The 11507-nt window shown below is 62.9% G+C and overlaps 2 protein-coding genes across 3 annotated transcripts; one reads left to right on the forward strand and one right to left on the reverse strand.

The window, feature by feature from the left end:
* Positions 1 to 210: 210 nt before the first annotated feature.
* On the reverse strand, positions 211 to 5761 carry FKBP10 (FKBP prolyl isomerase 10). Its single transcript, XM_051640227.1, is given in 11 exon segments — positions 211 to 877; positions 957 to 1120; positions 1254 to 1284; positions 1286 to 1397; positions 1742 to 1931; positions 2272 to 2417; positions 2702 to 2891; positions 2994 to 3139; positions 3386 to 3575; positions 3888 to 4033; positions 5568 to 5761. Coding segments are annotated over 11 exon segments (1695 nt in total). The 3' UTR covers positions 211 to 691.
* P3H4 (prolyl 3-hydroxylase family member 4 (inactive)) lies at positions 4647 to 11299 on the forward strand. Of its 2 annotated transcripts, XM_051640217.1 has the most exons (9): positions 4647 to 5037; positions 6324 to 7691; positions 8980 to 9129; positions 9386 to 9557; positions 9642 to 9770; positions 9881 to 10026; positions 10112 to 10195; positions 10362 to 10503; positions 10586 to 11299. In XM_051640217.1, exons 2-9 carry the CDS (start codon positions 6609 to 6611, stop codon positions 10597 to 10599), a joined length of 1920 nt encoding a protein of 639 aa, XP_051496177.1. In that variant the 5' UTR covers positions 4647 to 5037; positions 6324 to 6608; the 3' UTR covers positions 10600 to 11299. The 2 variants fall into 2 exon arrangements, with proteins under 2 accessions (XP_051496177.1, XP_051496176.1); XM_051640216.1 differs by lacking the exon at positions 4647 to 5037 and having other exon boundaries at positions 6034 to 7691.
* The last annotated feature ends 208 nt before the right edge of the window (positions 11300 to 11507 follow it).

Below are 11507 nucleotides of genomic sequence, written 5' to 3' on the forward strand. Positions count from 1 at the left end.
CTGCTCCCTTAGAGCCTGGGTGGGGGATGCTCTCTGTTCCCCCTCTCCCAGCTGCTGAGGGGTTTGCCAGGTTCCATGGTCTCAGGGGGACCCAGGATTTCTGGAATGGTAAGTACATGGGGCATTGGGGCTTCACCCTGGGAACCTGAGCCCCCTCCAGCCTCTTGTCCCAGGGAGAGTGACAGCAGGGAGCAGAGGCTGGGCCAGGAGCAGGGACCAGCACAAAAGGCTTCTCTTTATTTTTCCTCTCTAAAGAATTTAACGTGTGTATATAAAAAATAACAACCCAACCCTAGACTACAAAATGCTGTGGTAGAAGTGGAGGGGAAGCCCAGGAGGCAGCAGGGGAGGTGGGATGTGCAGTCACTGGCTGAGGACAGAGGGGCTTGTGGAGGGGACACTGTAGAAATGTGGGTGCTGCCGTCCCCATCGGGTGTCCGGATGCCCAAGAATGAGGGTGTTTCCCACCTTCTTGCCTGGGTTTATTAGCTGGGGGTTGGTGAGTTCTCCTGCCCAGGAAGATCACATCAGGAATCCCTCAGTTAAATAATATGGGGGGGGGAAATATCAAAATACACCCCTGCAGGGTTGGGGAGGGACAGGGGCAGATTCCTGGGGCAGCTGGTGGGAGACACTGGCCATAGTATGGCCAAGATGAGTCCTCTTCTCTAGGGGAGAGAGGGTCCACTCCTCAGAGCTCCTCGTGGACCTTCTCCTGGTCCTCATCCGACTTCAGCTTCAGCTCCTCAGAGGTGATCTTCCCGTCCTGGTTGCGGTCCTGATTCCTGAACATGTCGGCAATGACTTTCTCTGGGTCAGAGCTGGGCATGAGGCGACCTTTCCCTTCTGCTACCTGGGTCTTGATGAAGGTGGAGAACTGCAGTGGGGAGAGGGGAGAGCTGCTGCTTCGCTGCCAGCAGCACCAGGCAGGGCAGGGAGCTGGGGCCCTGGCTCACCTCGTCAGCTGGGATCTCCCCATCCTTGTTCAGGTCCATTTCCTCATAGAGGTTGGCTGGTGGGTCCCCGTGCCAGATGAAGAGGTAGCCCTCAGGAACCCCCTCCTCCATGGAGATCAGCTCCACCTCAAAGCGGAGCACAGCGCTGCCTGGCACCCCCCGAGCTGAAAACAAAGGTGCTGCACCATGGGCAAGCCCAGCAAAGCCCCCAGCCAGGGTGAGGGGGCTGCAGGAGCCCAGCAGCGAGGCAGAGCCCCCGGTTTGTATGGCACGGGCAGACACAGGCTGCTCCCCTACCTCCGCTCTCCCCGTGGCCCAGGTGGGGGGGGGACGATGAGCACCCGCCTCTCCCCTGCACACATGTTGAGGAGGCCACTGTTCAGGCCCTCGATCACCTTGTTGGCCCCCAGAGTCACCTCCTGGGGCTTCTCATAGTCATGGCTGCAAAAGGCACAGAGAAGACCATACAACTGGGACAGTCCCAGTGGATAGCTCCCAAATCCTGTGCCCTCCATCCCCATGTGTCCCAAAATCCCACACCCTCTGTCCTGCCGTGCCCTGAAGTCCCACACCCTCCATGCCACCACACCCCAAAACCCTGCACCCTCCACCCTGCTGTGCCCCACATCCTGCACCCTCTGCCCCACGGCCGATGCTCCAGTCCTGCCCATCGCAAAGCTCTGATGCTCCCAGGGCTGCTCCAGTGCCCCTGGCTCAGAGCCTGCCAGGATCTGGCCCCAGGAAGGCGAGGTGAGCTCAGGGCAGCCCCCGAAACCAGCACGCACGAGGAGAAGAGCCTGGTGCCGTCCAGCAGGGAGCAGTTGTAGTGGTAGCGGACGAAGTCCCTGTGGCGGGTGGTGGTGTTGCAGCCCTCGGGCCGGTACACGGTCTGGATCTCCACCGGGTCCGCGGGGTTGTGGAAGTCGATGATGTGGACGTCAAAGATGAGCACGGCTGAGCCGGGAATTTTGTTCCCTGGAAGAGGCGGAGAAGGAGAGCTGCTGGGAGAGCTGCTGGGAGAGCTGCTGGGAGACCTTCTGGAGCGCTGCGGGCTGGTAAAGCTTTTCCTTGCTTCTTCCTGTGCCCCAGGGTGTGTCCGTCCCGTGAAGTTCTGGCTCTGCGCATGTTGGCCCCACCTATTCCCCTGCCCATGATGCCCACCCCAACACCCAGAGCCCTCGGGGTGGAGGTGGCCCCGCTTGGCCAGTGCTTTCCCTCTGCCAGGCCGTGGTGTGCTGGTGTGCAGGGCTGGGGTGGATGCCACAGCCCAGGCTGCACCATGTGGGCACGCCAGACCCCCCGGGGCTGCCTTTACCTGCTCCGTTCTCCCCGTAGGCCAGGTGAGGGGGGACGACCACCCGCCGCCTCTCTCCCACGCAGACCCCCTGCAGGCCCTGGTCCATGCCGGGGATGATGTAGCCCTTCCCGATGTAGGTGTTGTAGGTGTGATTGCGGGAGTAGCTGCAGCGAGAGAAGCCCCTGGTGCTGTTGTGCAGGAGAGCCTGGCCCCTCAATCCCCCCCCCAACCTGCACCCCTTCTCCCAGCCTCTGCCCTGCTCCCCCAGAAACCAAACCTTGCTCCTAGGGATGTAGCAAACAGGTATTGCCTTTTTTAGCCTATTTCATGCCTGGTATCCCTCTCTCCTTCACCTTCCCTCCTGATTCTCCAGCTGCTCCTTGCCCCTGAGCATGGGGCAGGAGGGGACATGAGGGATCTCCCCACTCGGCCACTTCCCAGTCCACACCTGGAGTCGAAGAGGGTCCCGTCCATCAAGGTGCCGTTGTAGTGGTAGCGCACAAAGTCCCCGGTCACAGCCCTACGCTGGCAGGACTCTGGCACCTCCAGGTGCTCCAGGAAGACACTGTCCTTGGGGTTGTGGAAGTCCACCAGCAGCACACTGAACACGAGCGATGCCTGCGGTGGGATCACGGTCCCTGGGGAGGGGACATGAGTCAGCCTAGACAAGGGCCCTGATGCATGGGGGCGGCTCTGGTCAGAGCTGGGAGGGAAGGGGCTGGGAGTGACACCCAACTCACCATAGCCTTTCTCCCCGTAGGCAAGGAACGGGGGGATGATGATGCTCCTCTTCTCCCCGGCACACATGCCCAGCAGCCCCTGGTCCATGCCCTTGATCAGCCACCCGGTGCCCACGTAGGTGTCATAGGTGCTGTCTTTGCTGTAGCTGGTGGGGAAGAATGGGGAGGGGGGGGCGGGAATCAGATCAAGGGCCATGGCAGCTCCCCCAGCCTGAGTGGTGCTGGGCAGGGGCTGGTTTGGGGGTCACAGAGCTGCACCAGCCATGCAGGGAGGGAGAGCACAGAGGGAGGCTGCTCGGGCTGAGGTGCAGTGTGAGCCCCCATGTCCTGCTTTGGGCCAGTGTCCCCTGGTTACTGCCCCTCAGGTGCATCCCAGCATGGGTGCCTGGTACCTGGAGTCAAAGGGGGTGCCATCCAGCAGGGTGCCATTGTAGTGGTACCGCACGAAGTCCGAGTTCTCCACTGTGCGGTTGCAGCGCTCGGGTCTGGAGAGGGTGGTGATCTGCAGCTTGTCCTTCTTATTCCAGATGTCCAGCATGACGACGTCGAAGTACAAGGTGGCATCTGGGGGGATCAGCCCCGCTAAGGGGGCAGCAGCAAGAACAGAGCACCTTAGGTGGGAGCTGCACCAAGCCCAGGTGAGCCAAGGGCTCTGTTCCCTAAAGCCCTCCCAAGCCCACAGCTGCCTGGGGCTGCTGGCCACACATGCCAGCCCCTGGGAAAGCAGCAGAGCCAGGGGGTGGGGAGCAGGACCCCTCATCTCTGGGAAAGCCCTGCTTAGGCACCACTTGCCCTGGCAACGGAGCAACAGGTGCCAGCTGGGCACCGGGCCTGTTGCCAGCCCCAGGGGGTTGCTCCCTCCTTCCCACCCACCCCCGTGCCACAGCCCCTTACCCACGCCGATGCTGCCGTAGCCCAGGTGGGGGGGCACGATGAGGTGGCGCCGCTCGTTCACGCACATGCCCAGCAGCCCCCGGTCCATGCCCGTGATCAGCCGCCCGACGCCCACCACGCCGGCCACCGTGGCCCCTCGGTTGTAGCTGGGGCAAAGGGACAGACCCATCAGCAAAGCAGGGACAAAGGGTGAAGGCCCCAAAGCTGCCGGCACTGGGGGTGCTCAGGGGCAGTGCCGAGGGCTCCAGAGCCAAACATGAACCCTGCAAACACGGGGGGTGGGCACAGGGGCAGAGAGGACAGGGCTGAGGGAAACTCGCTGCAGCCAGTGGGTCCTGGTGCTGCAGACAGAACCCAGAGCTCAGCCCCACAACAAACAGACTGATCCTGATGGGATCAATCCTGCACTGCCCAGGGTGGAGCTGCCTCCCACCTGACCTTGCACAACCAGCGCCCTTGGACACAGGGTATCACGGATCATGCCCAGTGAGACTGAACCCACCAGCACCCTCCCCAGGTCTCACCTGGGCTGGAGGTCAGCAGCTCCCGACCTTTCTGCTGCTTCCAAATAATTTTGCATATGGCACATTTGGAGCTTTATGCAGTGAGCAGGAAAGAAGACGTCCCAGGCCTCAAATTTAAACTGCAAATTTGTTTTTATTTTTAAATCTTAAAATACTTCAAGAAGCAAACAGGGCCATTTCAGATAAATGGAAATCCTTCATCCCTTAACGTGCAGATGATGCTTTTTCCTGCCAGCACAGTCAGGACAAGGCGTTATTTCAGCAGTGAATGTCCCCAGCCTCCCACTGCCCCTGGAGCTTATAGTTGCTACTTTCTCCCTGCACCACCGCCCCCCCCCCCATTCATCCTTGCAAGAGATAAGACACATTTATTAGCAGAAACCCTTTGCTTCTCAGGGCTCTGAAAAATGCCTGTCTGGTAAGTTTTTGTTTCTGTGCAGGGCTGGGGCTGAGCTCCAGAACAGCTCAGTTTGTTTCGTTTTGTTGTGTCCCTGATTCTGCCCCTGCCCACAGTGGTGCAGATCAGGGGCTCCTCCAATGTAAATTGATTTACAGCCAGCATGAGTGGAGCAGGATGGATCCACAGGGTGAGGAAAACTAAGACGAACGGGAGTGAAACCTCCTAGGTAATGAACGGGTTTTGCTGCTGCCACGTTTCAAAGTGCTGTGTGTCCTCCCTGCCTGTGTGCCACATGCAAGTACATGTTCCTGAGTGCGAAGTGTCTCAGAGAGGGCCAAATCCTGCCCATGCCCGAGACGGACTTCCCTGCACGCCCCAGCACCCTGGAGCTCAGGGTGTGCAGGGGCCGCGATCACCCTGAGGGCTCTGCAGGCTCCCCCACGGGCAGGGGGGCTGCTGCGAAACCTGCGGCAGCTGGAAACGGGGCGGAGGGGCTGCAGCCCGGGGCAGGGGGGGCTGACACGTGTACAGGGTTCCCTGAGCTCCCCGTCCTCACCCTCAGCACCCGCCACGGCCCCCAGCCCTCCTTGGGGTCCCAGCCGAGGGGAGCTGCCTGCTGCTCACCGTGCTGCCTGCGGGCCCTGGGGGATGCGGTGGGCGACATGCAGGCAGCGGGGAGGGGGGCATGCAGGGATCCCCCCCGCAGTGCGGGGCTGCCGGGGCCGCATGCATGTGGGAAGGAGCCGAGGGCAATACCTGGAGTCAAACTTTTTGCCATCTTTAAAGGTCCCATTGTAGTGGTAGCGAATGAAATCCCCCATCTGGACTTCCCGCGGGCAGATTTTGGGGATATAGTATCTGTCTATCACCACGTCTTCCAGGGGGCCGGGGTTGCCCAGAGCCGGGGTCCCCAGGATGCCCAGGAGGAGGACGAGGCTGCCGGGGGACATGGCGCCGGGCGGCTGGCGGCGGAAAGGCTCGGCGGGGCCGGGGAGGTGGGGCCAGCGCGGCCGCCCCTCGGCGCGGGCGCCAGCCCGGCCCGCTGGAATTTCTGTAGACGTGTAACCCGGGCCTGGCCCGGGCCGCGCTGCCCCCGCCAGACACCCCAGGGCAGCGCCGGGCGATCCCCCCGGCCGGGGAGCGGGGCCCGAGAGAGAAGCCGCAGCTGCCAAGCTCCACGTCAGGAGGGGTTTTGTCTCCTTTCTCCTTCTCTCTCTCTCTTTTTTTTTTTTTTTTTCCTTTTTCCTGGGCAGTTCCTCCTGCAGAGGAACAGATGCCGGGAGCTGTTGGGAGCAGCTGGAGGCCCCATCCAGCCCCAGGTCCTAGTGCTGCCTCGGCAGCCCCAGGGCCAGGACGCTGCTCCTCAGCTCCTACCAGCTCTCCAGAGCAAACACACGGAATTAACTGTTTTGATAACGTCTACTGCTCTTCACTCTGCTGCCGTCTGAGCTTTTGCTGAACGGTGGCAATGAAAAATGTGAAACTATCCCTCTAACAGTCTTTCCCACGCAGGAGCAGCATCAAATACACACAGATGTGTTGCCCTCACATCCCTGCTCATCGGCAAGAAACAGGCCCCATGGTAAGAGCCCCTGGGAAGTCCCAGGTGGGACAGCCCATAAACCCAGACTGAAACCTGGCCTCCCGCAGGCACAGTGCTGGAGGAGAGAGAAACGGCTCAAGCAAAGTGCTGCTCTGCAGCTCCCCAAGCACCACGAGTAGCTCAGGGGCACTTGGGGCTCTCCCCAGGGCACAGTGGGCTCAGGGCCTGGCTCCGGGGCTAGTAGGTGTTCATTTATGGGTCGTGGCATCCCAGCCTGCAAGCCAGCGAGCTGCTCGGCTGCAGGGAGGTGCTGGGCACTGCTCACAGCCTCTGCTCTGCAGAAAGAAACCTCAGCAGTGTCCTGGCTCCTGCCCAGCGCTGTGACATCCCTCAGTGCCACTGTCCAGCCAGCAACAAAGCGCTGGGCTTGGGCTGGGGCCAGCGTGGCCATGCCGGGGCCTGGCGCGGGGCAGCCCTGGGATCTGGCACGGCACAGGGCGTGTGGCCTCTGGCTCGGGGCACAGCTCCGGGGGGTCCGGCCGGGGGCAGCGCGGTGTGGCACTGAGGGGTCCCCGGGGCAGCAGCACAGGCTACACCCCGCACACCCCGCTCTGCAGCGCCGAACTCAGCCCGAGCGTATCCTCCGGAATCGCAGCGTGGGGAGGGGGCAGCGCTGCGCACGCCCCCTGCGCGCACCGCGGAGTGCGCAGCCCCAGGCAGCCCCCTGCGCGCACCCCGCGGGCGCTGCGCCCGCCGCGCAGAGCCGCACTAAGACCCTGCGCGCCCGCCGCGCACCGCCCCTTCCCCGCCGCCCGCCCCCCTGCGCGGAGCGGTGCGCGGGGCTGCGCGGGCAGTGCGCGGCGGCGGCGGGGATGGGCGGCGGGGCGCTGGCGCTGCTGCTGGCGGCGGGGCTGTGCGCGGCGCAGTACGAGGAGTACAGCGTGCGCGGGTTTCCCGAGGCCGCGCTGGAGCCGCTGCAGCGCGCCTACACGCGGGCGCTGGCGCAGTACGCGGACGCGCAGTGGGCGGAGAGCGCCCGGGCACTGGAGGCCAGTCTGCGGCTCCACCGCCTGCTCCGCGACAGCGAAGCGCATTGTCACCGCCGCTGCGCCGCGCCCGGGGGCCCCGCGGAGGAGCCCCCCGCGGAGGGGGACCCCGCGGCGTGGGAGTGGGAGCGGGAGCTGCAGCTCTTCGGGCGGCTGCTGCTCCGCGCTGGCTGCCTGCGCGCCTGCAAGCGCGACCTGCCCGTCTTCCAGCTGCGCTACCCCCCCGCGCAAACGCTGCGCGACTTCCAACGCCGGCTGCCCTACCAGTACCTGCACTACGCCCTCTTCAAGGTGAGGTGGCGCGGTGCCCCGCGGGGGCCAAATACCGCGCAACGTGGCCTGTGGCGGGGGGGGAGTGAGGGGCTTCCCTGGCCTGGGGGGGTCTGCATCTCCTCTTCTATCCTCCATCCTGAGCCCCTCCACTCTACCTCTGTCGGGCACACCCTCCCCCGCTGTGCCTCAACTTGCACCCCTGGCCTGCGCCCCTCCTGTAACTCCTCTTTGACACCCCCATCCTGCATGCCCTGTCCTATCCCTCCATCCTAAACCACCAGCCTACACCCCCTGATCTGTACCCTCTGATCCCTGCTCCCCTCTGTCCTGTGTGCTTTCCCATCCTGCACCCCCCTTTTGGCGCCCCCCACCCCCCGGCTCCTCCATCCTGCCCCTGCTCCATGGCACGTCAGCATCATCTGGGACCCATCAGGCAGGACGTGAGGGGCGTCCTGGACTAGGGGCCCCTGTGGGTGTGTCCCCCCCTGCCTTGCATTGTCTGGGTCCCCAAAGTGCCCCTGGCTGGGCAGAGTGTTGCCTGGGGAGGGGGATGCAGGGGCTGCCCCAGCTGAGGGCCCCAAGCTGGCGGGTCCAATGCCACTGTGATTGCTGCAGGACACGTGTCTGGATGTCCTGTCATGGAGAAGCATTTGTTCGGGCTCACGGTGCAGACATGGAGGGAGGTTTTGTAAGGCATTGCCCCGGGGTGACCCTGCTTTGGCCAGAGTGGCTCTGGCAGGGGACAGTGCCCTCCCCAGGCACTGGTGTTGGTCAGGGTCCCGAGCTGCCCTCCTGGCCAGCAGCCGGTGCTGCTTTTGTGCTTGGCAGCAGCGAGGGTCCTTAATGCCTTTTCCTCTCCTTGCTCTGGACAAAACCCATTTCGTGGAGGGTTTGTTCAACTCCCAATTTTGCTCCCCTGAAGTTGCAACCCGGGAGCTCATAAAGCAGCCGGGAAGCAGGGCTTGCTGGTGGCAGCACCCCAGAGGAGCGAATGTGTGAATCAAAGCCACACCGTGTGGATCATGCCCTCACCATGTGGATCACTCCTGGCTGGACGTGGGGTCCATGAGGGGCTGAGCTGTTCCCATGCCCACCATGGGCACAGAGGGGGTGGTTGGTGAAGCTGAATTGATCTGCCTTGTCAATGATCCCAGATCCTGTCAATCTATCACTGTCAGTGGGTGACTGGGCTCTGGGCTGGCACTGGGGGTGCCAGACTCACCCCCCACCAGGGACGAGCCCTGGGGTCTGGCTGGCACTGAGCCTCCCGCAGCAGCTGCTGCACTGGTTCTTCCTCCCTCCCCAGTCAAATAAGATTGAGAAAGCGGTGTCTGCTGCCCACACCTTCCTGCAGAAGAATCCCAAACATGAGATGACCCTGAAGTACCTGAACTACTACAGAACGTTGCTGGATGTGGATGAATACTTGGTTGACCTGGAGGCTCAGCCCTACGAGGTGAGGAGGGGACAGGACTGGGGTGGGAGAGGGGCAGAGGGACTCCCCAGGGCTCAGTGTGCACCTGGTCCTGTCAAACCCTGAGGGAAGTGGCTCTCCATTGCTCTGGTTGCCCACCTTCTGTCCCCACCAAAAAGCATCTCGGTGGTGCTTGTGCTGGGGACGGAGCTGCCTCAGAGGCGATGGGGCAGGTTGGTGCTGCTGGGCAGAGCTGGGCCGTGGTGAGGAGCTGAGTGGAGCCTGCGTGGTCCCGCAGCCGATATTTGTGCGGTCGGTGAAGCTGTACAACAGCGGGGATTTCCGGAGCAGCGCGGCCGACATGGAGCGGGCGCTGGCCGAGTACTACAAGGCGTACGAGGACTGCCTGGCTGGCTGCGAGGGCGCCTACGAGGTGCAGGAGTTCAAGGACTTCTACCCCGCCATCGCAGGTGACCCGAGGGCTGGGGGGGCCAGCAGGCTAGTGGGTGGGAGTCAGGGACCAATGGGGCACAGCACCTGACTCCTCCCCCCAGACCACTTTGTGAGCGTGCTGCAGTGCAAGGTGGACTGCGAGACGGAGCTCACCCCCAACGTGGGCGGCTACTTCGTGGAGAAGTTCGTGGCCACCATGTACCACTACTTGCAGTTTGCCTACTACAAGCGTGAGTGCCAATGGGAGTGGGGAGCCATGGCCCTGGGCACCCCAGGGTGCCGTGGCCCTCTGGGCCAGGTGTTGTTCCCCGTGTCAGCCCCCCGGTTCTGCTCCCCACAGTGAACGACGTGCGGGACGCGGTGCGCAGCGTCTCCAGCTACATGCTCTTCGACCCGGGCGATGCTGTCATGCAGCAGAACCTGGTCTACTACCGCTTCCACCGCGAGCGCTGGCGCCTGCAGGATGAGGACTTTGAGCCCCGGCCGGTGAGGACCCCCTGTCCCCCCTGCTCACCCTGTCCCAGGCTCTGCGGAGGTAGGGGGGCTGACATGGCCCCCTGCCCCCTCCCAGGAAGCCGTGCGCTACCACAACCAGACGGCCGCCCAGCAGCAGATGTTGGACTTTGCCCGACAGTTCCTGCAGGCTGATGATGAGGTAAACGGTGCAGCTGGGTGCTTTTGGGGGTGTGAGTGGGTGCTGTGGGTACCTCGGGGCAGGACCCTTCCTCGGGGAGAGGGGTCTGACCCCCAGACCAGCCCTGGAGAAGAGGCTGTGGATGGGGCTGCCGAGCCCAGCTGCCTCCTGCTCATTGGTGCTGCAGATGGAGGTGGATGGTGATGAGGGGCCAGAGCTGCAGGACCTGCCCTCCGACAACGAGTTTGAGGGAGAGGGTGACTACGAGGAGGACTTATTTGCAGAGTGGTGGCAGGAGCCCAAGACCAAGGGGGACAAAGCTGACCAAGGTTTCTGATTTGGGGCTGAGGGCCATGAGGTGGGGGGACTGCTGCCCATGACCCGGTGCCACTGAGCCTTCCTTGTTTGCAGAGACCCTGCAATGAGCCAGGCAAAGGGGCACCTGGCCCCAGCAGAGCTGGATGTCAGGGGCCCTGTGACACCATCCCGGGGACACTGGACTTTGGGATCCTGCCAATCACTGTGCAGAACCTCAGGCTCATGGGAAAGGGCTGATCCTGCCCAGCACCACTGTCACCTGGACACCCACTGCCCTGAGTGCAGCCCTGTTCCCATTGTAGAGCACCAGCACTGCTGGACCTCCCCACGTGCTCGAGAGCTGCCCCCAAGCCACCTCCCCAGTGTTCCAGGAGCCCTGGTCACCTGTGGTGTCCCTTGGCTCCTCCCCAGGAGCTGTGGACAGTGCTCCAGGATTGACCCCTGTGTTGTCTTGAGGGGCTCAGGGGGCTTCCCCTGCTCTGGAGCAATGCACAGTGCTCCTGGAGTCAGGAACCCGTGCTGGTCCTGCCCCTGCTTGGAGGTCCTCTGGGGATCCTGCCCAGCCTCCCATCCCTCCTGGCAGCCCCCAGAGCCTGGGACCCTTAGGAGCCCAGAGCTACAGCAGGGCTCTGGGTGTGCCAGTGTTCCCGTGCCACCACATGTGCCTTGAATTTTGGCCACACCAGCCCTCTGTAGCCTTAAGCTCCGTTAATTTAATACTTCCCGACTTGTAGAGTTGCTTTTTTTTTTTTTTTTTGTATATATTTAGTGGTGCTGAACTTTTAATAAAATCCGGATGGGTCTTTTCCTGCCCGCCTCTGCCTCCAGGCTCCCTGGGATGTGCCACTGTGGAGCCAGGTGCTCAGGGCAGGAGGGGCCCTGCCATGGGACAGGGAAGGACAGGCTGGGGGGCTGGATGCCCCTGCAAAGTGGGGAAGACCCTGCTGAGGGACTGGGGGGGCCATGAGAGCAGCCAGACTCTCGTGGGGCTGCAGGGTCTCTGAGGGGGCCACAA

This window comes from Apus apus, chromosome 25 (genome assembly GCF_020740795.1).
Source record: "Apus apus isolate bApuApu2 chromosome 25, bApuApu2.pri.cur, whole genome shotgun sequence".
Taxonomy (NCBI): domain Eukaryota; kingdom Metazoa; phylum Chordata; class Aves; order Apodiformes; family Apodidae; genus Apus; species Apus apus.